The sequence below is a fragment of the Myotis nattereri genome, assembly GCF_964212035.1.
Source record: "Myotis nattereri genome assembly, chromosome: 12".
NCBI classification, from domain to species: domain Eukaryota; kingdom Metazoa; phylum Chordata; class Mammalia; order Chiroptera; family Vespertilionidae; genus Myotis; species Myotis nattereri.
Window position 1 is genome coordinate 79,617,494 of NC_138087.1, and position 21,034 is coordinate 79,638,527.

The 21,034-nt window shown below is 62.8% G+C and overlaps 2 protein-coding genes across 3 annotated transcripts; one reads left to right on the plus strand and one right to left on the minus strand.

Annotated features, from left to right (window-relative positions):
- The first annotated feature begins 403 nt into the window (after positions 1–403).
- On the plus strand, positions 404–14,956 carry POMT1 (protein O-mannosyltransferase 1). Its single transcript, XM_081102946.1, has 20 exons — positions 404–487; positions 1,040–1,190; positions 2,227–2,333; positions 2,708–2,758; positions 3,113–3,259; positions 4,023–4,134; positions 4,461–4,526; positions 4,605–4,698; positions 4,802–4,957; positions 5,851–5,981; positions 6,314–6,409; positions 7,850–7,942; positions 8,439–8,535; positions 10,582–10,674; positions 10,908–11,028; positions 11,343–11,440; positions 11,806–11,919; positions 12,413–12,539; positions 13,387–13,564; positions 14,046–14,956. Exons 2-20 carry the CDS (start codon positions 1,069–1,071, stop codon positions 14,218–14,220), a joined length of 2,178 nt encoding a protein of 725 aa, XP_080959072.1. The 5' UTR covers positions 404–487; positions 1,040–1,068; the 3' UTR covers positions 14,221–14,956.
- UCK1 (uridine-cytidine kinase 1) lies at positions 14,954–19,363 on the minus strand. Of its 2 annotated transcripts, XM_081102947.1 has the most exons (7): positions 19,184–19,363; positions 18,852–19,011; positions 18,141–18,237; positions 17,816–17,958; positions 17,634–17,728; positions 16,501–16,549; positions 14,954–16,155 (listed from the first exon to the last, which is right to left on the minus strand). In XM_081102947.1, the coding sequence occupies exons 1-7, from the start codon at positions 19,289–19,291 to the stop codon at positions 15,974–15,976; spliced, it is 834 nt and encodes a 277-aa protein (XP_080959073.1). In that variant the 5' UTR covers positions 19,292–19,363; the 3' UTR covers positions 14,954–15,973. The 2 variants fall into 2 exon arrangements, with proteins under 2 accessions (XP_080959073.1, XP_080959074.1); XM_081102948.1 differs by lacking the exon at positions 17,634–17,728 and having other exon boundaries at positions 14,960–16,155; positions 19,184–19,352.
- Positions 19,364–21,034: the final 1,671 nt, after the last annotated feature.

Sequence of the window (21,034 nt, forward strand, 5' to 3'; positions counted from 1 at the left end):
CAGCGAAAACGCAGCTGTTGTGTGCAGCCGTCTGTCGGTCCGGGTTAAGGTGCACGTGGACGAGGGACCTGGCGAGTCCCCGAGGGTCATCGTCCCGGCCCCCGCGGTCCAGTGAGGACACGCGGGTCCGCGCCACCAAGCGAGGGGCGGGTGCGGCCCTCTGTGTCGTGAAGCATGAGCGTGGGCTGCGGGGCGCGGGCCACAGAACGCCAGGCCCGTCATGCTCGCCAGGAGGCGGCCGCCCCGCGCAGCCCGAGAGCCCGCAGCCCCTGCGGCTCCCGCCCAGTGCGCACGCGCGGCGCCGCCCGACGGCCCCGCAGGCGCCGCGAATCGAGCGTCGAGCAGGGCGGTGGGCGGAGCTGAGTGCCGAGCGGCCCCGCCCCTCCCCGCCCCGCGCGTGCGCCCCAGGAGCCCTCAAGGTCCGCACCCCCTGGCGGGTCCCAGGCGCGGCCGGGCCGGGGGAACCGCTCTCCGGGGACGGAGGAAGGTGAGTACGTGCGCGGCCCGCGGGCGAGCTGGGGCCCGAACGGGGGGCGGGTGCGCCCGGGAAAGAAGGGGACACGGGGGGAGGTGACACTTTGGTGAAGAGTGGCCCGGGACTAGAGCAGCCTGCGGGGAGAGGGGGCCCCCGGGGAGAGGAGCGGGGCGTCCAGGGCAGACGTACCTTCGAGAAGTGGAGGTCCAGGGAGGGGGAAGCCCCCGGGTGAGAAAGGGGGCGCCAGGGGCCGGTGCTGCCCCAGGGGGGACGGGAAGGAGGCGCGCGGGGCAGAGGAGGCTCCGAGGCTCGGAAGGTGGAGGTCCCCGGCCGCGCTGCCCCGTGGGGAGGGCGGGAAGGCCCTTCCTTCATTCACAGCGCCCTCCCTCCCCCCACGGCGCTGGCAGGTGCAGGAACGAGTGCTCAGTCTTGAGGTTCCTGCAGGCCCATCGGGGGAGCCTCGGGCGCCTCCCGAGGGCGGTGCTGCCTGGCGCATCCGAGGTCCTCTTCACCGCCTCCGGGCCTTCCTGGTCGCCACCCATTTACTCTTGAGGCCTTTTCCAGGGACTCCTCGCGGCTTGCTCTTCGGCAAGATGTTGGGGTTTCTGCAGCGCCCCGTAGTGGTGACCGCGGATGTCAACTTGAACGTCGTGGCTCTGACGGCGGTGGGGCTGCTGAGCCGGCTGTGGCGCCTCGCCTACCCGCGGGCTGTGGTGTAAGCCAAACAGTGCCCGTTAAACAGCAGGAACGGGAGCGGGAAATGCTGGGGTTCCGGGCAGTTAGGGGAGAGGCTGGTTTGTCCCAGGAAACCCCTGCAGAGCCCACGTGCCCAGTCCTGCCCTTGGGCCGGGGCGGGCGCAGCAGCCTCGGGGCACCATTTGAGACCCCGAGGTTGGCGGGCAGAAGGCTGAGGAATATGGAAGTGAGTCCTCACTGACCTTAGAGGTGTTCTCTGTTATAATGGGAGACGGTCCCTTTTATTAGTGAAGGGCTCTTTATTATCTGATACCTGTGTTCCTCTTTGTTTAACTTTTTATTATGGAAAGCATCAAACATACACAAATACGGGGAAAATTGTATGATGACCCCCTCACCCCTATATTCATCACCCACCTTCTACAGTTATCAACTCACGGGTGGGGGCCAGCTGCCAGACCCAATTGGGCTGGGCTGCCTGGGGGAGGGGACTGGGAGATTGGCCAGCCGCCCCGCCCCCTGGGCGAACTCCAGGTGGAGAGGACAATTTGCATATTAGCCTTTTATTATATAGGATAGCCACCCCCTCCCTGGAATTTTAGAAGCAAATCATAGACATATTTTGTTCGTAGGTAATTCAGTGTACAAGTGTCTCTTAAAGACCCAGATTCTTAATAAAACACAAGACCACAGTAGCATCATCACACCTCAAAAAATGCACGGCGATTCCTTCGTGTCTTCACCTGAAAGCGTTTTGTCACCGTGGGTTCCTGCATGGAGCTGGTGGACACGGGGGTTGGCCTCGCGTCTGGGAGGCCTTTCAGGGGCCGGCTACCGGCACACCCCTAAGTCCAGAGCGAGGGAGACACACAGAGCCTGTGTTTCGGGGAAGGCTGCGTACACGTGTCTTCACACCTGGGGACCCGACGGGTTGGGGCGGAGACCGGACCCCTGCCGATGGCCCTGAGCCGTGTGGAAACACAGGAGCACATTTACGCTGCCGCCCTCCTGCAGCTCAGACCCACAGTGAAGTTCCGTGTGGATTTGTTTTTCAGTTTCGATGAAGTCTACTACGGGCAGTACATCTCTTTTTACATGAAGCGGGTCTTCTTTCTGGATGGCAGTGGACCGCCCTTCGGCCACATGCTGCTGGCCTTGGGAGGTAGGAACCTTCAGGAGTTAGAGGAGGGCCCGGCCGGCGTGGCTCAGGGGTTGAGCAGGGACCTGGGAGCCAGGAGGTCACAGTTCGATTCGCAGTCGGGGCACATGCCCGGGTTGCGGGCTTAATCCCCGGTGGGGGGCGTGCAGGAGGCAGCAGATCAATGAGTCTCTCGTCATTGACATTTCTATCTCTCGCTCCTCCCTTCCTTTCTGAAATCAAGAAAAAATATATGTCTTTTTAAACTTATACACGAACTTTCTTGAGGGCAGTGGTCATGTCTTATTATTTATTTACTGTTGCTTGCTGTTGGCCGCCACTGTTCGGCACTCCTGAAACATTGCTGAACGGATCGACGCTGATCAATCCTGTTTTAGGTTATTTGGGAGGATTCGACGGCAACTTTTTGTGGAACAGAATTGGAGCAGGTACATCTCATTTTCACTGCCCTTGCTAATTTGCATGTATTAGAATGGGGAGCTAGTGGTTTGTTAATGTGAGTCCAGGGTGTGATCGATTGTTTGGGTACACGTGACAGACTTTCAAAAACCTGGTAAACATCTCAGTGTTTAGTGACAGTGATTCCTCTTGTCTCTCTTGGACGTACAAATCCTGTGTGTTGCCACAGGGTGTGCCGTTGGCTAGCGAGCACATCTCAAAGGCGTGCTCACACACCAGCTCCCGATGAGGCCCCCAGTGTCGTGAACGCTCGTACTGGAGTCTGTGAGTGTGAAACTGTCTGCAAACACGGTGCGCTCAGCTCCGCTATGGTTGCGTTCCAGAATACAGCAGCAACGTGCCCGTGTGGTCCCTGCGCCTGCTGCCGGCCCTCGCAGGGGCCCTGTCAGTGCCGATGGCCTACCAGATCCTGTGGGAGCTCCGTTTTTCTCACTGCGCCGCCATGGGAGCCGCCCTGCTGATGCTCATCGGTAAGGCCTGGGCCTGGGCCGGCTCTGGTTGGTGCAGGAGGAGCCACGGGCGGGCCTTGGCTACGCTTCAGTGTGTGGCCCAGGAGAGCTCCGAGTTCAGTAGACGTGCCCCCCTCAGCAGCTTCTGCTCCTAGGATGGAAGGAAGCTCAGGCAGTTGGTCCACATCTGACTCTGGGGGTCACCCCGCTCTCAGGCTGGGGGCTATGGAGGTGGGTGGCCAGACTTCACGTTGTGGGGGTGGGGCCGTATGAATTGGGGCTGTCCAGACAGGTGCCCGGGTAACGGTGAACACCTCCACCTGCACCCACGTCTGCCACTCCCTGATGGCCTGCCGGGTTCCACCACCTCCCAGGCCCCACCCCATGGCCTTGGCAGAGGAGCTAGTGGGTATTCCTCAGACAGGGCCTTCCAGCCCAGGTCTCCCAACAAATGAAGTGAACTCACATACAAAGTCAGACCATCTGTAGAGAAAATGGAGGCCCTTTGCCAACATCAGGCCATAGCACGCACGGCGCCCACAGAGCTGGTATTGCTTCTGCAAATGAGAAAACGACAGCCAGAGAAGCTCTGTGACTTGCCCAAGGTCACACGGTCTCAGTGGGTGTGACTCCCCCTAAGAACTTGCCCTCGTGGTTGTGGAGACACCCCAATGCTGAACGGGACGTCCCGCCGTCCGCTCTGAGCGACTGGGAGCCTTTGCTTTGTGGGTGTTTGATCTTCACGCCTTTGCTTCCTTCCAACACACACTGCTCCTCCCAACAGAGAACGCGCTGATCACGCAGGCCAGGCTGATGCTTTTGGAATCGCTGTTAATATTTTTTAATCTACTGGCCGTGCTGTCCTACCTGAAGTTCTCCAACTCCCAAGAGCACAGGTACGGCCCGGGGCCCTGTCCTAATTAACGAGAAGGAAGAGTCTGGGCGGCCTGGCGGCCCAGAACGGGCTGAGCCTTTTTGTCCGGGAGCGCCCGCGGCTGTCCTGCAGCCCCTCAGACCGGCCCTCAGCTCATGGCTTCGTAAATGCATCCTCGTTTTCCTGTAACTTAAACTAACTGGAGAAACGTTCTGGCCAAAAAGAGAACTCGCGGGCCGACGATGGGGCGGAGGGGGTCCATTTTCCGCGTCTCTGAAGCTCGGTCCCGGCAGCCACCCTCGGGGTCTCGGGGACCCGTTCGCAGCTCTGCCTCTGTCCTGCCCGCAGGCCCTTCTCCCCGAGCTGGTGGCTGTGGCTGACGCTGACCGGAGTGGCCTGCTCCTGTGCCGTCGGGTGAGTCCGGCCGGGTCTGAGCAGCGCCTGCGCCCTCCTCGTCTGTCATTTTAACTTCCCCTCCATTGGTCTTTTCAGCATCAAGTACATGGGCATTTTCACTTACTTGCTGGTGCTCGGAGTCGCTGCCGTCCACACCTGGCACCTGATCGGAGACCAGGCTCTGTCAAACGTAGGGGAGCCTGCCACGGGGGCGCGCGGGGGGGGGGGGGGGGCGGCATCAGGGGGGCGCAGTGGGAGCCTGCGTGCGAGGGGTGTGTCCCCCGTGTGCCCAGGTCTGTGTGCTGTGTCACGTGCTGGCCCGCGCAGTGGCTCTGGTGGTCGTCCCGGCCGTCACGTACCTGCTGTTCTTCTACGTCCACTTGACGCTGCTCTGCCGCTCCGGGCCCCACGACCAGATCATGTCCAGCGCGTTCCAGGCCAGCCTGGAGGTGAGAAGAGACCGTGGGAGACTCCGTTTCGTACGGAAACACTGTCGGGTGAGCCTCAGAGGGAGAGCCAGCGCGAGGAAGGCGGCCTGCGCCTCGGGGCTGTAAACGGATCTGCGTCCCGAGGGAGCAGACATGAGCGGAGGGGAGGTCCCACAGGCTCCGGGGGCCGCATGAGCCTCAGAGGACAGACAACTCGGCCTCATTCACACGAACTTTGCAGAAACAGTCAAATGCACCAGTTGAGGTGGTTGGAATTGTGGCCTGAAGTCACACCGACCTGTTCAGAAACGCTGGCGAGCTGCTTTCTCACCTCGTAAATGGACACAAGCCCTGCCTCCGAGGCGGCATGCCATCAGTGGTTCTGATCAGCGTAACACGACAGAGCTGTGTCTTATCTATACTCACAAAAGGGTAACGTGCTAATTAGACCGGACAGCTTCCAGACATCTTCTGGACAAAGCCACAGTCGTGGAGACTGAGGCAGAAGAGGTTAGAGGCGATCAGGCCAGCAGGGGAGGGCAGTTAGTGGCAACCAGGCTGGCAGGGAGGGCAGTTAGGGGCAATCAGGCAGGCAGGCAGAGTGGTTAGGGGCATCAGGCAGGCAGGCAGAGTGGTTAGGGGTGATCAGGCAGGCAGGCAGGCAGGTGAGTGGTTGAGCCAGCAGTCCTGGATTGCAAGAGGGATGTCCGACTGCCGGTAGTCGGACATCCCCTGAGGGGTTCTGGATTGGAGAGGGTGCAGGCCACGCTGAGGGACCCCTCCTCCCATGCACAAATTTCATGCACCGGGCCTCTAGTGTAATTATAATTGCCAGCACCCCGAATATGCTCCCAGGTTGGGGAGGGCTGTGCAGGGGAACCCTGACTCTCACTTGCCCCTTTTGGCCTTTGTAGGGGGGGCTGGCTCGGATCACGCAAGGCCAGCCCCTGGAGGTGGCCTATGGCTCACAGGTCACTCTGAAGAGCGCCTCGGGCAAGCCTGTGCCCTGCTGGCTCCACTCCCACCCGAGCACCTACCCGTTGAGGTAAGGAAAGTGCTGTTTTATTGGAAGTTATAAAACGTTTGTCGTATTTTTTCTGTTACCAACTTTCACTTTATGTGAAGAGGATCGGGGAGACAGGGAATTGAACTCTGGGGTCTGATGTCAGAGTCTTGGTGTCTCTGCATGTAAACCAGTGAGAGGGCTCGCTGGGCGGAGGGCCCGGCACACCCGCGAGGCGGCCTCGTGACCCCACACTGGTCGGGTTCTGGCCCCTCTTAGATTTAAACTGTTTATCCTTATTTTCCCCTAAACACCGTGCTGGGTAGTTTATGGAGCCCCCTGCAGACCCAGTCTTTGTTGACCCTCCCCTGCAGCTACGAGAACGGCCGGGGCAGCTCCCACCAGCAGCAGGTGACCTGTTACCCCTTCAAAGATGTCAACAACTGGTGGATTGTCAAGGACCCCGGGAGGTGCGTACAAGGTCCTGGGCCTTCAGGCCTAACCGCACAGTGGCTAGTGGGGCCTACACCATCCGCTCCTGCTCCTCCTGCCCATGCTCACCCACTCACCTGCTCCCACTCCTCCTGCCCATGCTCACCCACTCACCTGCTCCAGCTTCTGCCCGCCCTCCCCACTCACCTGCTCCCACTCCTCCTGCCCGCCCTCCTCACTCACCTGCTCCCACTCCTCCTGCCCGCCCTCCCCACTCACCTGTTCCCACTCCTCCTGCCCGCCCTCCCCACTCACCTGTTCCCACTCCTCCTGCCCGCCCTCCCCACTCACCTGTTCCCACTCCTCCTGCCCGCCCTCCCCGCTCACCTGTTCTAGCTCCTCCTGCCCACCCTCCCCGCTCACCTGTTCTAGCTCCTCCTGCCCACCCTCCCCGCTCACCTGTTCCCACTCCTCCTGCCCGCCCTCCCCACTCACCTGTTCTAGCTCCTCCTGCCCGCCCTCCCCACTCACCTGCCCCCACTCCTCCTGCCTGCCCTCCCCACTCACCTGCTCCCACTCCTCCTGCCCGCCCTCCCCACTCACCTGCTCCCACTCCTCCTGCCCGCCCTCCCCACTCACCTGCTCCCACTCCTCCTGCCCGCCCTCCCCACTCACCTGTTCTAGCTCCTCCTGCCCGCCCTCCCCACTCACCTGTTCTAGCTCCTCCTGCCCGCCCTCCCCACTCACCTGTTCTAGCTCCTCCTGCCCGCCCTCCCCACTCACCTGCCCCCACTCCTCCTGCCTGCCCTCCCCACTCACCTGCTCCCACTCCTCCTGCCCGCCCTCCCCACTCACCTGTTCTAGCTCCTCCTGCCCGCCCTCCCCACTCACCTGTTCTAGCTCCTCCTGCCCGCCCTCCCCACTCACCTGTTCTAGCTCCTCCTGCCCGCCCTCCCCACTCACCTGCTCCCACTCCTCCTGCCCGCCCTCCCCACTCACCTGCCCCCACTCCTCCTGCCCGCCCTCCCCACTCACCTGCTCCCACTCCTCCTGCCCGCCCTCCCCACTCACCTGCTCCCACTCCTCCTGCCCGCCCTCCCCACTCACCTGCTCCCACTCCTCCTGCCCGCCCTCCCCACTCACCTGCCCCTGCATGTCGAGGCCAGTGGGGCCCTGCGTCCCTTTCCCCGAGCGGGCACTGAGCAGGTCTGTGTGAGGGAGGGATCTCTGAGTGGGCCCCGGGGTGTTCGTAGGTAGCACAGAGCAGCCCAAGTGTGAAGGTGGCAGACGGGACCATGTTTGAAAGCTTGGAAAGTTGGCCATAGGTTTCAGAAACGAGTTCAGTGTCATGGCTGTTGACACGAACTCACCTCGTACAAGGGACAAACTGGTTGGGCGGCTGCACATTCCCAATGGTCCCCCTGGGAGCACCCAGAGCCTCGACACGACCAGGTGACGTGCGGCTCCTGTCTTCCCAGGCACCAGCTGGAGGTGAGCAACCCGCCGAGGCCCGTGCGGCACGGGGACGTGGTGCAGCTGGTGCACGGCATGACCAGCCGCCTCCTCAACACGTGAGCCCGCCCGCCCTCCCTCCTCCCAGCTCCCAGCTCCCAGCTGTGCTCACCTGCACTCCCCGCGGGAGGGGACCCAGGGCGGCAGCTGACGGGAGCAGAGGGAGGGAGACGGCTGTAGTGAGGGGCCAGGTGAGGGGAGAGCAGCCAGGCTCGCGTGCTCAGGGTGCAGTGGGGCTCCTCCATCGGTGGTGGCCCCGCTGTCAGTGAGCCCAGCAGGACTGGGACTGGGGTTCAGTGGGGCAGGAGGGTGGGGACATGTTTGCTGTCAGCCTCTGAGCAGCCCCTGTATTTCGGGGGCTGACCGCCCCTCACTACACCACCCCCAGCGTCCCCGGGCACTCGCCATACTTCCCGTCAACGTGATCTGGCACCCTCGGGTCAGAGCGACTACAGGACCCTGCCCCTTAGGCTGAGCTGGCTCTGTTTCTGAAAAGCGGCTTTTCCCCTTAAAGAAACAGCTGAGGAATTCCGTGAGCATTGTTTGGTGTTGCAGGCACGACGTGGCAGCCCCCCTGAACCCCCATGCGCAGGAGGTGTCCTGCTACATCGACTACAACATCTCCATGCCCGCCCAGAGCCTCTGGAGGCTGGTGAGTCGCGGACACTGCGGAGACGGGGAGTGGCCACGTCAGCACACGCACCTTCTAACAGGACGCTGGAAACCGCCGTTTAGCATGACCCAGGTTCAGGGGTAACCTGGGAAGGGATACGGTCATCAGAGTTCGTGGCTGTTTTTACAGGGAGCAGAGACTTCCACAGACCACGGGTCTGGGGGCGCTGGCATCAGACAAACGGTTCGCAGACAGTTGGTAAATGCTCGCTGCTGGGCTCTGTGGTTCTGCCAGGAGGAGGCGCCTCTGGCTTCGTCACTCAGTGTCAAGACCAGGTCACTGAGCCCGGGTCGGGGCTCCAGCACCCTCGCCACCCAGGAGCCTTGGTCGGCCTGGCCTGACAGGAACACCTGCCCTGTCGCAGGCTCCCCTGGGAGAGGCCTGGCCCTCGGGCGAGTCCTGGGGCTGCCCCTTCCCGGGCAGCTGGGATAGTGACCGCCTTCCTCCGAGCGACCAGGGCAACATGGCCCTTGTAGAACGAGTCTCGCTCTCCAGGATGCAGGCGGTGTCCTAGGAAAGGTGGCGGGGAACGTCCTGGTGTCCTGGACATTGGCTGTCTGAGTTCAAGGGCGTGAGTTGAGTAATGGCACTGGGGTCGCCTCCCCGAGGCTCCTGCAGCGGCAGCTCCCCACTCAGCCCCGTGTGTTCAGTGGTGTGAGCTGCATGTCCAGTGCACTGAGTGTGGCTGGTGGCCCTCAGCAAGGCGGGGGCTGCTTTTCCATGTCTGTGCCCAGCAGCACCTCTCCTCCCCCTTCACATGCGACAGACGTCCATGTGCTGTGAGTTGTCATGCACCAGCTTCGCCCGCCTCTCCCCTGGCCTCCCGCCTCCACGGGAGTTGTTGGTGCCTGTTCCGTGACATCGGGAGCTGTCCCAAGAGTCCCAGGCCCTCCCGCTGCTGCCTGTCGCGGGGGTCTCCTCGTTGATCCCTCTCCTCCTCCTCAGTCCCTGCTGGTGGCCCCGTCAGCCCCACACGGAGCAGGGGAGGCAGGCTGACCGCAGTGCGGCCCCTACACCACCTCACGGCGCCCTCGTGAGGCCACAACAATGCCAAGTGCTCCTCAGATGTCAGTTGTTTATTACCCAATGTCAGGAGTCCCCTGGGACAGCTTTCAGGGACGGTCTCTAACCTCCATTGCTCCATCTTTGCATCTGGGCCGAGCTCTAAGCCCTGCGGGTGAGCAGGCATCCCAGAAGCGCAGGTCTTTGGTCTCTGCCTGAAGGCTGAGCTGCCGCTGCAGGAGGCACTGTGCCCCCAGGCTCAGCCCGCTACCCCAGGCTCAGCCCGCTACCCCCAGGCTCAGCCCGCTACCCCAGGCTCAGCCCGCTACCCCAGGCTCAGCCCGCTACCCCCAGGCTCAGCCCGCTACCCCCCAGGATCTGCTCGCTACCCCCAGGCTCAGCCCGCTACCCCCCAGGCTCAGCCCGCTACCCCCCAGGATCTGCTCGCTACCCCCAGGCTCAGCCCGCTACCCCCCAGGCTCAGCCCGCTACCCCCCAGGATCTGCTCGCTACCCCCAGGCTCAGCCCGCTACCCCCCAGGATCAGCCCGCTACCCCCAGGCTCAGCCCGCTACCCCCCAGGATCAGCCCGCTACCCCCAGGCTCAGCTCGCTACCCCCCAGGATCAGCCCGCTACCCCCAGGCTCAGCCCGCTACCCCCCAGGATCTGCTCGCTACCCCCAGGCTCAGCCCGCAACCCCCCAGGCTCAGCTCGCTACCCCCCAGGATCAGCCCGCTACCCCCAGGCTCAGCCCGCAACCCCCCAGGATCTGCTCGCTACCCCCCAGGATCAGCCCACTGGCCCCCCAGGATCAGCCCACTGGCCCCCCAGATCAGCCCACTAACCCCAGGGTCAGCCTGCTGTTCCCCCAGATCAGCCTGTTTGCCCCCCAGGTCAGCCTGCTGGCCCCCGATCAGCCCACTAGCCCCAGGATCAGCCATCAGTTTCAGCGCGTGACTGGCCTCACCTTCCTGTTGAAGGAAGCCGGAGAGGGATATGTAACGGGCAGGTCTGCTCTTACAGGACATCGTGAACAGAGAGTCGGACGCCGAGATCTGGAAGACCATCCTGTCGGAGGTGCGCCTCGTGCACCTGAACACGTCCGCCATCCTGAAGGTAAGGGCTGCTGCCGGACCCAGAGCCCGCATCTCGGCCCACAATCCGTGCGCGGCTCCCGGCCGAGCCTGCCCTTCCCCAGACTTTTGTGCCAAGTGGGTGCTGTGTTTCCACTGAAGGTGGGGGCCTTTGTAAGTCCTCAGAACTGAGCCTTCACATGAGGACCTTCCGGAGCCCTGGCCGCGATGAGCCAGGGCCTGGCTTGCCCCTCACGCCCTCGTCCCGTCTTCCAGCTGAGCGGGGCCCACCTCCCCGACTGGGGCTTCCGGCAGCTGGAGGTGGTTGGGGAGAAGCTGTCCCGGGGCTACCACGAGAGCGCCGTGTGGACCGTGGAGGAGCACCGCTACGGCAGGAGTGAGTCGCCGACCCACGGGGCCCTGGTGAGAGGCGGCACAGCTCCCACGCTCTCGCACACCACACGCCCCTCCCATGCCCGCTGAAGCTGCCAACAGCCAGGGGGTTACCCTGCGGTCGACAGGCCGTGTGAGCCGAGCTCTCACGGGTCCACAGACCCTAATTTGTCGGTAGTTTCTCGGGGAAACAGAATGGGACGCCGCCAGTCGCCGTGGGGTTTGGAAGGCAGGGAAGCCGCCTGCGCCGCGCCCACAGCTGCGCCCAGCTCCTGACCTTAATCTGCTCTGTTCTTTCGGGCCTCGTGTGTCCGTCAGGCCAGGAGCAGAGGGAGAGGGAGCTGGAGCTGCACTCGCCAACTCACGTGGACGTCAGCAGGAACCTGAGCTTCATGGCCAGGTTCTCGGAGCTGCAGGTGATGTGGAGCGGGAGGCGGGAATGGAGGCTGTGGAGTCCTCACCTCCCCAAGTCAGTCCTTACCTGGGACCTGACGCAGTGGAAGGAGTGTGTCCGTCCGTCCAGCCACCCAGCCACCCAGCAGGCCACGTTGCCAGGCCCCGGTCAATCTGATGGAGACCGGAAGCACGGCTCCCTGGTCTAGATGTGCCCTTAGACGAGGTGACTGGAGCCCCTGGGGCCGGCCACCAGCAGGTTGGAATCCAGGTCTCCTGCTGAGCCCGCCTATCAGGCCGCACTGCCTCTGGGGCGCCTTCCAAATGAGCTTGAGGTTGGGCCCCATGCGCAGGTGCCTGGCTGCCTGACGGGCTCTGGCTGTTGCAGTGGAGGATGCTGACGGTGAGGAGCGACGACTCGGAGCACAAGTACAGCTCCACGCCGCTGGACTGGGTCACCCTGGACACCAACATCGCCTACTGGCTGCACCCCAGGACCAGTGTAAGCAGCGCTGCGCCGTGGCCTTCATCCCCTCTGCTTCCCGCCAGTGCTGGCTCCTGGGCTGGCCGCAGAGCCAAGGAGCGAGGACGCGTGTGCGTGGAAGGAAGCGGCCCTCCGCCCTGTGGCCGCGCTGCGCCTTCCCTGCGGTCCGGTCCGGGCACGGCCCCTGCGCGCAGCAGGCAGGGCTTCCTTCAGGCACCTGTTGTCGCTTCCCCCGGGGAAGGCGCAGAGCCCGCTCAGCCATGGCTCCTGTGATGACACGAGCTAACGATGCTCACGTCCTCCCGGCCAGAGCGCGCCGAGCGGTCACTCGCAGAGCAGGGCCCCGGGCACACCCTTAGCTCTGCGTTGCTCTGTGCGAGTCCCTCTGGGAGCAGCCTGCTGTTGAAGACAATCGCGGCTCCTGATTGTAGGAAACTCCGCACATCCTAGAAAGGCCTCGTCAGGAACAGGCCCCATGGAGGCTGTGCTGATGGCATCTCCGTCCTTGTAGGCTCAGATCCACCTGCTGGGGAACGTGGTGATCTGGGCTTCCGCCGGCCTCGCCACCGCGCTGTACGTCCTGCTCTTCTGCTGGTACCTGCTCTGCCGCCGGAGGCGTGTCTGTGAGCTCCCCGAGGGTGCGTGCACGCTCCCCCCGTTTCTCCTCCTCCTACTTCTGACCAAAGCTCAGCTCACCAGGAAGCTCTGCCTTTAGGTTGCATCTTTGTTTCTGCATCCAGGGGCATAAATTATTTTTGTCTCCCCAGAGACAAAATGTTGCAGGGAGGTGCAGGCACTGGGCAGGGAGTGCAGGCACTGGGCAGGGAGTGCAGGCACTGGGCAGGGAGTGCAGGCACTGGGCAGGGAGGTGCAGGCACTGGGCAGGGAGTGCAGGCACTGGGCAGGGAGGTGCAGGCACTGGGCAGGGAGTGCAGGCACTGGGCAGGGAGTGCAGGCACTGGGCAGGGAGGTGCAGGCACTGGGCAGGGAGTGCAGGCACTGGGCAGGGAGGTGCAGGCACTGGGCAGGGAGTGCAGGCACTGGGCAGGGATGGCTGGTGAGCCCAGGGCGGAGCCACCATGTGTACACAATGGAGGGTCTGGTGTTTGCTAGTAACAGAAACCCACTTAGCACCATCTCCAAACAGAAAAGGAATGAGCCCCAGGACAGGCAGGGCCCTGAGGCACCTCCTACTGTGGGGCTCTGGGAACTGGTCCATCCTCCCCACTGGACAGGCAGCCCTTCAGCTCCCCGAAGTTGTACCGACCAGATAATCCCGAGACACGGGACCTTGACGAGCAGCAGAGGCTGGGCCTCCCGCAAGGGCTGGTATTTCTCAGCGGAGGGACCCTGAGGACCCAGCGGGTGCTGCAGGGCGTTCTGAGGACCAGTCTGTTCTTCCGCCAGCGATGGGGGGTGGGGGGGAGTGGAGAGCTGAGCCTGCGGCGACTTAGGGTCAGCGGTGGCCTGCGCCATCCTCCCCAGATTCCTGGCTGCGCTGGGTGCTGGCCGGGGCCCTGTGTGCCGGCGGCTGGGCGGCAAACTACTTCCCGTTCTTCCTGATGGAGAAGACGCTCTTCCTCTACCACTACCTGCCCGCACTCACCTTCCAGATCCTTCTACTGCCCGTGGTCTTGCAGCACATCGGCGAGCACCTGTGCAGGTCTGGGCCATCACAGTGTGAGGGGCGGACTGGGGCCCTGGGGTCGAGGATGAGCTTGCACAGCCGTTGGGGTGGGAAGTGGGAAGTGGGTCTGTGGTCCAGACCAGGAGGAAGGCGAGCAAGGGGAACCTGAGGGTGGGGAGGGTTCTCGGACGGCCATATTGGCCCGTTGGCAGGGGCAGAGGAGGTAGACCGGGCAGCTGTGTAACCTGGGGCGGGCTGGGAGCCTGGAAGCCTCGAACGGGGAGAGGGGGAGGGGGAGCCGTGATGCGTGGGGTTGGCGTTCAGGTGGAGCGGAGGCTTGGAGACCCGAGCAGTAGGCCAGCGGGGAAGGTCATGCTCAGCGCCAGGCAGGCTGTGATGGGCACGACGGGTGGGCGGGGGGGGGGGGGCGCGGGTGGAAGAGGCCAGGTGCTGAGTGCGGCGGCCACAGTGGGGCAGAGCCACAGGAGCCACCTGCGCTCTGCTTTGGCGCCCACAGGTCCCAGCTCCACAGGAGCCTGTTCGGCGCCCTGGTGGTGGCGTGGTACTCGGCCGCCTGCCACGTGTTTAACGTGCTGCGCCCACTGACCTACGGGGACAAGTCGCTGTCACCCAGCGACCTCCAGGCCCTTCGCTGGAAAGAGAGCTGGGACATCCTGATCCGCAAACACTAGCAGGACTGGCACGAGACATCCGGGGTCGGGACCGGGACACGCTCAGGGGAGCTGGCCAGGCCTGGCGGGGGCTCTCCTCTGGTCCCTTCACCTGAAGCACCTTATTCTTATGCGGACAATAAAGAACACGCTGTGTCCACAAATCCCGGGGCCCTACACGGGGACACGTGTTGAGTGGCTAGTGTGGGGCTCGGCGACGGAGAGATGGCGGGGAGTGGGAGTGACGGGCGTGAGGGTCAGACCAGACGGGCCGGTCTTGCTGACACGCCTGGTCCTCCCTCCCAAGCACCCGCTGGCCCCGAGCTAGAGCCTCTGCCCCGGGGGGCCTCTAGGCTTTGCCCGGAACAGCTGAGTGTCACTAGCCACTGGGCCGGCCGGGCGGGGCCTGTCTGAGTGAGGCAGTAACCCTGTGTTAACCCTCTCGCTGACTGCACACCCGTGAGGCTAACAAGCAGCGGACAGTCAAGGTGTGTCATCTGTTCCTTGTCCTGAACTCGCCTTTGGTGTAATTAAAAAGGGACCACTGCCCTGGCCAGCTTGGCTTAGTGGAGAGAGCGCCAACCTGCGGACTGAAGGGTCCCAGGTTCCACTCCGGCCAAGGGCACATGCCTGGGTTGCGGGCTCCATCCCCAGTAGGGGGCGTGCAGGAGGCAACCGATCAATGATTCTCTCTTCTCCCTTCCTCTCTGAAATCAATAAAAAATATTTTAAGAAATAATAAAAAGGGACCACTGGCATTCATATTGGTTATTTATTGATTCTCTCCCCGAAGGGCACAACACGCTTGACGACACTGTGAGTCACCAGCAGCCGGCCACGGCTCAGCGATGTCAGTTGTGTGACCAGCTACTACTCCATAGAAGGAACTCAGAGTGCCGCGCAGGTTAGCAGTGATGGGGCAGGACCCCTTTAACACGTGGCCACCACGTGGGAAGGAAGACACTCCAGGACGACACAGGCCATGGGGGCTTGGGGCATGGGCTCAGTGAGGGAGGGAGAGGGGCCGGCTTTGGGCCACAGCACTCGCTCATGCCTCAGGTCCAGCATATTCCTTGGCTAGAGGTGGGACAGCACCCTGGGCTCAGGGTCCCCTGGTGGACACTCCCCAGCAGGGGCCGGGCAGGCTCGGGGCTGGGCGAGTGGGTGTCCCTGCTTCCTGTCTGGTGCTGGTTAAAAACACGCCTGTCCCCAAGGCTCCTTCCCTGCCCTGCCCTGGAGCCCAGGCCAGGAGAAAGGCCTCGCTGGCTCCTCAGGTCAGGTCAGCCTGTCGCAGGCTGGATCACACCCACTGCGGGTCACGAAACGGGGTTACTAGCTCACTACACGGTGTTGGGAAACAGAATAAAACAGAAAACATGGGACGTACAACATAAAAAGGGGAGGTATTTTCACACTTTCAGTCGCACATGTGAGAACTGATCACACCAGAGAAACTCACCGTGAGACCAGTCAGAACACGAGCACGGTGTCCAGACGTCCCTCCCCCCCCACAGCGCGGCCCCGTGTCCCCGAGTGAGCATCACAGGCTGCCACGCGCCCCGTGGCATTTCTCAGTGACCTGGCCTGCCTACCCTCCTCACCACGAGGGAGCAGGTGCAGACACAGCCCCACCCCATCGAACTGGGTGGCACCCCGCGTCCAGGGCCCCGGTACTGAGGACACTGACTCATGGGACCGTCCCAGAGGCGGAGAGGAAGCAGCAGGTGTCTGGGGGCAGGCGGCACCTCCGGGCCTGCGGGAGGCACACCCCTCCTCAGTGCGGCCGGCTGCTGGACTCCAGGTGCGACCGTTTGCCGACGGCCAGCACCGCGGAGTGGTCGCCGGGCTCAGGAAGCGTCCTCTTGCAGCTGCGCCCGTTGGCCCCTCCACGGTGCCACTTGCAGATGTCCCCGTTGAGAATGTCCTGGATGTGCTGCACGATCAGGTTGATGGCGACTGCGGCAGAGACAGACAAGAGCGCGTCAGCCGCACGCGCCCTCCACCCCGTCGCCCGTCTGTCCGGCACCGGGTCTCAGCAGACAGAACACACGTCCAGGCCTGGACACCACACTTGCCGGCTGGGCCAGCGAGGACTTCTGCTGGCCTGGGGCCTGGTTAAAGGACTTCCTGCTAACAGTGGCTCCTCAACAGTTTTCTCTACTAGTAGCTGTTTTCCCACCAGCTTTATTGAGGTGCAACTGACATACAATGTAACTGTCAGCGACCAGGGGGGATGGGGCAGTGCCTGCCTTGGGGCTCTGGGCGGAGACAGTCTGGCAGCCCATCAGGCCTGGTTCTTACCCATATTGTCCACCCCTCGGGGGATGATCACATCCGCATACTTCTTTGTCTGCAACACAAAAAGGAAGATCTTGTAAGAATCTGTCCACCCCACCCTCCAAGGTGCCATCCAGTAGAGGAGCAAGCGTTGAGGTGCCCGGATTCCTGGGTCACAGGCAGGAGGGGGCAGGAGGGGGCAGGGGGCAGTTATCAACGAGGTGTGAGGACGGTGGAGCACCGCAGTAGGAGGTGGCCAGGCAGCCAGGAGAACTGATATCTCCTGTATCTCTGAAATGCTGTGCTCTGCTCGATGCTACCAATAGAATAGTCTCGAGGACAGTTCTCTGTGCTAACAACTTAATTCACGGGGCCAAGTGGAGCGTGGCATCCTCCACCACGTGCTTCCTCTGCAATCAGGGCCCTTCTGCAAGAGCCCCGGACGAGTGGCAGGTGTGCAAGGTGCACTGCACATGAGAGCGGCCGCAGTGCAGCTGCCAACATGCCGGGCATCGCTCACTCTCGCCAGCCCTGTGCGAGGGAGGGGCAGGGCTGCTGGGGACACACCTGAACCAGGCAAAGCACAGGGAGGGGAGGAGAAAACGGTGCGGCCCCGGGGATGGACCTATGATCCGTCTGGTGTTGGCATGTGAATGTGGGCCAAGGAGACATGTTACAAGAGATGCGCCACCGAGGCAGGAGGGACAGCTGTGTCTGCAGGTAGTGGACCTGCCGGAGGGCCAGGCGCGGCTCCCCTGGCCGGCTCACTGCTGAGCGGACTGGAGGCGGAGGCCAGCAAAGGGGGTAAGCAAGATAGCCCGTGCGGTCAGATGACGAGAAGCCCCCTGGGAACACAGAAAGCAGGCCCGAGGCCGGGAGCAGAGGGGTCTTGGGGTCATCCTGCACAGGCAATCCCGGTGACCAGGGCAAGGCCTGAAGCAGGAGGGAGCCGGTGAGGATACCGGGAGTGGCTTTTCTAGGCAGAGGGAGCAGCAGGGCAGAGGAGGCCTGGAGAGCTGGGCACGCCCTGGGCATATGGGCAGTAGCTGAATCTCCATTTATAATCGGACGCGTGCCTCCCCGCCAGCTCCCAGAACCAGGCATCGTGTCTCTGGAGGGAGAAAAGGCAGGCATTCCCAATTAAGCGCAGGCGGTACCGGCAGGCAGAACTCCTCGAAGGCTGGCTTGACGAAGGTGGTGTACTGGGTCAGAATCTGCTCCAGGTCCCTCCCGCGGTTCACGTCTCGGAGAACTGCAGCGACAGGAGCCAGGAGGCCGCCGTCAGACCTGGAAACGACCGCCTAGCCTCGGCCCGGGACAGGGAGGCTGAGCGCCTTACCCCTTCTCGACAGCCTGACGTCAGAGTCCGTGTCCACAAAGAGGCGCAGGTGGAACATGTCCCGGATCTCCTGGCTGTAGAAGACCAGGATGCCCTCAAACAGGACCACGTCCGCCGGGTACACCACCGTGGTCTCCAGTAACCTGCAGGCGAGAGCAGGGAGCGGGCCCTGCTGGAGACAGGGTCTCCCGGGCACTGACTCCACCGAGGAAACATCACGGTGGGAGAGGGGTGTCCGCAGAAACCCATGGGTCAGGCCTGCCGCAGGCGGTCTGTAAGCCCCAGAGGGGACGCCCTAAGTGCCTCCCAGGAACCACCTGCTCACCTCGAGTGGGTCACAAAGTCATAGGTTGGGACCTCGACAGTTTTGCCCTCCACGATGTTTTTCAGAGTCCTGTGCATCAAGTCATTGTCAAAGGCATCTGCAGGGATGGACAAAAGGCAAGACGGTCCAGGCGTCCTGTGCTGGGACAGGGCTTCCTCGGCCACGGCGGATGCTGGCGGTCCCGCTGGTGGTCCTGCACCCACGGATGGCCCTGTCCTTGCTGACCCCAGCAGTGCCACTGCCCAGGCTGCTGTCCCCGGAAAGCAGGAAGCTGGGAGTCGGCCGCAGCGCGGATCTGCGGGTCGTGGCGGGCAGGGCAGGCTGGCCTCCTCGGGCCATGACCCTCCCCACCCCTCCAACTGCCACCTGTTCCCCTGGCCCCCGACCAACCAGGAAACAAAGTTTCTGGGTCTGGGCTCTGCTTCCCCCTGCAGGCCTCTCAGGAACTGTGCCCCAGGCAGCGGGCAGGGCAAGGCCGCAGTGGACAACGGGGTGTGCAAAGGGCCCCGTGGGGAGGTGAGTGGACTTCTCCACATCACAGGGCAGGGGTGGGGGTCCAAAGGCGCTCCCGCTGCCTGGCTTCCACCAGGGTCCAGGGCCCAGCGCCCACTCCACCTCGGGTGCCTGGGCAATTGTATGGGCCCCGCTCAGCGCTCCTGGGCCCCGACCCGGCCGCCCTCCCGCCCTCCGCCCGCCCAGGGCCAGACCTACCTGGGTGGTCGAAGTTGTACTGTCCCTTCAAGGCCTTGGCCTTCTGCTCCGCCGTCAGCACCTTGTAGAACCTGTCCTGGCTCAGGATGACCACCTTCCGCTGCCGGTGGTCCACCTCGTTCTGCCCCAGCAGCTCCATGATCTTCTCACACACCGTGGACTGGGGCACGGACACAGGGCGCGCTGACTCGGGACCGCACGTTGCCGGCGCTGGACACGGACCCGCCCACCCCCGCTCCGCCCCCGCCCGCAGCCCTGCCCCGTTCCCTCCCCGACGGAGACGCGCCCCGGTCGCGGTGCCCCGCAGACCCCGCCGGTCCGCTCGCCCTCACCTTGCCGCTGGCGGTGCCGCCGCTCACCCCGATCAGGAAGGGCCGCTGGCGAGGCCGGTCCGCCTCGGGCGTGGCGCCCCCGCAGTCGTCGCCTGCAGGCGCAGCCATCTGCGGCGCCGCCGGTCCGCATCGGGTTCCTCGCCGCGGCCTCCTCCCCAGACCAGCCGGCCGGACCGCCCCCTCGCTAAGGTCGGAGACGCCCCCTCGGAGCTCCACTTCCGGGAGCGGCCGGGAGGCGGCGGGCGCGCGGGGCATGGCGGGAGTTGTAGTCCGAGGAGCCCAGCCCCCCAGCTCTTCGGCGATGCCCCCGGCGTCCGCGGCTCTGCGTGCGCGTGTTGGCTCCGGCGCGCGGTGGGCAAATGTCACGGGATGGCCCGTCGGGGAGAGTGGTCAAGGGGCTTGGCCTCCTGAGCCCGTGGACCTGGACAGAGGGAAGCTGATGAGGGGGCAGCCCAGCCAGGGCAGTATGAAAGCCACCCCCTCACTGAGAGGACATACACAGGCACTCAAAACAGGACCATTCACCGTTCACAGTGAGCCTGGCCAGGTTAGGGTTGGGCTAGGGTTAGGGTTAGGGTTAGGGTTAGGGTTAGGGTTCTGTAATGTGGTTAGGGTTAGGGTTCTATATTGTGGTTAGGGTTAGGGTTAGGGTTCTGTAATGTGGTTAGGGTTAGGGTTCTGTAATGTGGTTAGGGTTAGGGTTCTGTAATGTGGTTAGGGTTAGGGTTCTGTAATATGGTTAGGGTTAGGGTTAGGGTTCTATTTGTGGTTTGGGTTAGGGTTAGGGTTCTGTAATGTGGTTAGGGTTAGGGTTCTATATTGTGGTTTGGGTTAGGGTTAGGGTTCTGTAATGTGGTTAGGGTTAGGGTTCTATATTGTGGTTAGGGTTAGGGTTAGGGTTAGGGTTCTGTGTTCTGGTGTTTGCTCTCCTGGTCTGAAATTACCTTGGGTCAGGTTTAGGGTTAGGGTTAGTGTTTATGGTTAGGGTTAGGGTTAGGATTAACCCTAACCCCTAACTCTAACCCTTAACCCTAACCCTGGGTCAGACACGTGCAGAAACCCCAAGTGGAGAAACTAACATAAAGAATGGTGCACACCTGGGGACTTCCAAAGGGACCCCAGGGACAAATGCAGAGCTGTCTCACCCAGGGCCCTGCGCAGCCCTGGGGGCACCTGTACATTCAGCTCCTGCTGACCATGACCTCACCAAGATGGCAGAGACCCCGGGACAGCTGCCCCCAGAGCAAGGGGGCCAGGGTGAGACACCAATTTGGAAAGCTTTCGAAGACTAGAGGCCGTGCAGGGGTCGGCAGGGTCCCCAGGCCTGGCTGTGATCAGGCTGATGAGGGCCTCTGGCTTCGGGCCAGGGCCTTCTCTCCTGCTGCAGCGGAGGCCCTCCTTCCTTCTCTGCCGCCCCCTGGTGGTCAGCGCACGTCATGGCGAGCGATGGAACGCCCAAGGGGACAGTTTGCATATTAGCCTTTCATACACATAGAGGTGTCTGTAGAAGTGAAGACATGACCCCTGGGTGCACACATACTTCTGAGCTGGATTCTGCCGGGGCAAAGAGCTCTGTTAGAAAAGACATTCTCTGGGCGTGTGCACCATTCTTCCAGCTTTCCCCCGAGCTTGCAATTATTTTCAAGTAAAAAGTTTTCACAACCATTTGAAGAGAAAGTACATGGGTTAGAGGGAGGACATTATGGAAAAAAAAAAAAAAGTAGATTTTAAGAGCCAAATGGGTTTGCATTTGGGTTTGCCTGAGGGTTCCGTGTGGTGGGACATGTGCATTCCTGGGAGGCCTGTACAGGTGAGGGACCGCTCAGGGCCACGGGGGTGCGCGGTGTGTCC